General features: G+C 46.9%; 1 protein-coding gene across 1 annotated transcript in view; it reads left to right on the top strand.

The window, feature by feature from the left end:
• Positions 1-2,782, top strand: part of MDH2 (malate dehydrogenase 2, NAD (mitochondrial)) — a gene marked incomplete at its 5' end in the record, with an annotated part of 6,445 nt that extends 3,663 nt beyond the window's left edge. Inside the window, 3 exon segments of the mRNA XM_010191878.1 lie at positions 905-1,004; positions 1,447-1,598; positions 2,475-2,782. Of these exon segments, the coding sequence (XP_010190180.1) occupies positions 905-1,004; positions 1,447-1,598; positions 2,475-2,606 (384 nt within the window).
• Between the last annotated feature and the right edge of the window lie 209 nt (positions 2,783-2,991).

The raw sequence follows: 2,991 nt of genomic DNA, 5'->3' as shown, positions 1-2,991 counted from the left end.
CAGGAAAATGAAATTGATTCTGTCGTGGTGGACTGGAAACACCACTTCAACACGCAGCGTTGAAATGAAGAGGCATAGCTCGAGGTGTGGGGGGAGGAATGCTTCGGTAATGACTGGCAGGCGGAGAGAGGCTCCCTTCGTACATCTGAGCCAGGATGAAATGCAGTTCTGAAGCAGGCTGCAGCATTGTGAGGAGGTGGCTGGGATATGGCCAGGGAGTATATGAAAGAGGGGAAAAAGCTTTGCCCTAAGTGAGGCATGAAGTGTCCTTCACAGATGGGCATTCTTAGGGAATAACAGCAAGGGCTTTGGAGCAGCTGAACGCTGAGAGGATGCTTTTGTCAGTCGGGACAGAGGCAGCTGTGCTTCGCGTACTTGCATAGCTGCATCTGAAGGTTCAGTAAATTCCAAAGTACTGCTGGCAGGCTGGATTCTTCCTAAGGCTCTTGACTTCCATAATGCCACAGTGACCCAAATATTTACAAGGTGGCTTTTTGAAATTCCTAAGGCCTGTTACACGCTTGGAGGGCATCCGTCTAGTGCAAAGGACTGCACAGTAGCAAGTAATCATGGCAAGCCCTGGTTTTGCTGTGTTGTGGTTTAGCCCCGCAAGCAGCTAGACACCACAACTCAGTCCCAGTAAAACCAGTTGAAGGTGTGGTTTCTCATTGAACAAGCTAGACATCGCTTGATTGCTGTTACTGTCCATGCAGTAACCAGCAGCCCAGGTGAACGCTTCCACTGGTCAGTTTGTCACAGCATCTGGGAGCTGTGGTAACTGATTTTTCCCCATTGGGAACTGTTGGTAACAACTGTAATGGTAAAAAAGCATCGTGCAGATGCTTACGCTGAATCTGGAGAGGTCCTGGTGTCTGCTAGTAATTCCTTTTTTTTCCCAATCTAGTGCACACCAAAAGTGGACTTTCCTCAGGATCAACTGGAAAAGCTCACAGGGAGAATTCAAGAGGCTGGCACTGAAGTTGTGAAAGCTAAAGCAGGAGCAGGTTAGTTCTTACAGTTTCCAGGTAATTCTTGCTGGCCAGCTGAATGGATGCAGCCCTCTTCAGTTTAATCTTATTTACAACTGCGGTGCAGAATTACAGGCAGCTGATTACAGATCTAGCTGCTCTGCCATGTCAGCAACTGCCTGAATGGTGGTACAAGAAGCAGCTTGGTATGTAGGTAAGACTAAGTATTAACTGATGCCGTGCCATGTATGGCTTTAAAAAGAATCTTCTCTGTCAAATGACGCTGTTTCTTCCTATAAATCCCGCCAACTAAGTAGCATGTAGCTGGCCAAAAGCTGTTGCTTTACCATAAACGGGCTGGGAGCTTGAAGTCGATGACACCGCAGCGCCGTCAGCACATCAGTGTGGAACCTTTGATGCGAAAGAAAATACCAAATTCCCATGTGGTCTGTTCTAAAAGTGATTTTAACTTTTACAGGGTCTGCCACCTTGTCTATGGCCTATGCTGGTGCTCGATTTGTGTTCTCTCTGGTGGATGCAATGAATGGAAAGGAAGGGGTTATTGAATGTGCCTTTGTCCGGTCAGAAGAGACGGAAAGCCCATACTTCTCTACACCTCTGCTACTGGGCGTACGTACTTTAAATGATGGGGATTATAAACAGCAGCCACTGATTTAGTCTTGCGGGTTTTCCTCAGTGATTTCTATTTAGTCTAATGCTAGATATCGCTGAAGTTAACAGCTGAGCCTGGCTTTAAGAGTTCTTGAATATTTGGGTATTGGACTTAGGCATATACCTCATGCTTGACAGGGATGCTGCTGCTTTTATCTGCTCTTGGACTGTGGGTCACTGAGTAACCAGAGATTCAGACTTGGCTTAAGAGGTCACGCTTGCCTCAAGTCAGTGCCTGTTTATGAAGGGCTTTCATATGATTAACCGCAGTCAGCAATCCTGTCTCCTCAGCTTGATCTGCTACAAGCAAATCCCTCAGAAATTGAGGCACATGGGGAACTACAGCATGGATTAGGATTAACAGATTGCTTTCAGGACCTGTACTGAACTCTCAAATTAAGTGTTCCCGTTGTCACTTACCCTGTGGGTGGAGTGAAAAACAAGGATGCTGCAGCCCTGTTGTGGTGCTGGGATGCTGGTGTATGCTGTCGTAGGTGCCGGCTGGTGAGGGAAGGGAGGCAGCGGGTTGTTAAGGGGGAAGAGTTCAGATGCGGGCATGAGATCTCAAACCTAGGAGTGCTCCTCTTGAAGGAGCTGAGGGGCTAACTTCAAGTTTCATACCTGTGAACAGTGCGTGAGAAGCTGAAGGCTGTAGAAGTTGCTACAGGTAATAAGAGGCTTCTGAGCCTTACCAGAGGCACAGGGCTGTCAGAGCAGAGATGACAGGTCCCAGACTGGGTCTCCCTCTCCGCTGGATAGTACTTAATCAGAGCTGTTAAGTCACTCTCTAGGTCAGTGGCTGAATGGGTAATCCTTAAATCCTTTTTCCCTCAGAAAAATGGAATTGAGAAGAACCTTGGTATTGGCAAGATCTCCCCCTTTGAAGAGAAAATGGTTGCTGAGGCCATGTCTGAGCTGAAGGCTTCTATTAAGAAAGGAGAGGAATTTGCGAAGAACTTCAAGTGAAGAGTTGATCATGAAGAGTAATTACAACTTCCTTAATTTATTAAGGCCTCATGTCACTTTACGACTTCGGATTCAAAGCTCATGCTTTGATTGAAGTCCGTCTGTATTAGCTTAATGATTGTTGCCAGTGCAGAGTCTAATCATCAATAAAACGGCCTCATTTTTTCAGTGTACCACCTGGAATTGTCCTGATGCGCTTGTCTTGTGAAAGTAGAAGCTGTAGGTCTCCAAAAGATTACCAGTTCCAGTAGGGATGAGGGGGTGATTACTTGCAGCTCGACTGCTGCTGAGATTTTTGGCTTGGGCTTCTTGTTTGGTGCAGCAGCTGGGAAACCAGGCACGGTCAAGTAAGATCAAGATGGGGTGAAGAGGCTTGCAAGAGGGA

The sequence above is a fragment of the Mesitornis unicolor genome, unplaced genomic scaffold, assembly GCF_000695765.1.
Source record: "Mesitornis unicolor isolate BGI_N332 unplaced genomic scaffold, ASM69576v1 scaffold17639, whole genome shotgun sequence".
Classification (NCBI taxonomy): domain Eukaryota; kingdom Metazoa; phylum Chordata; class Aves; order Mesitornithiformes; family Mesitornithidae; genus Mesitornis; species Mesitornis unicolor.
This window is presented reverse-complemented; position numbering and strand designations above follow the sequence as displayed.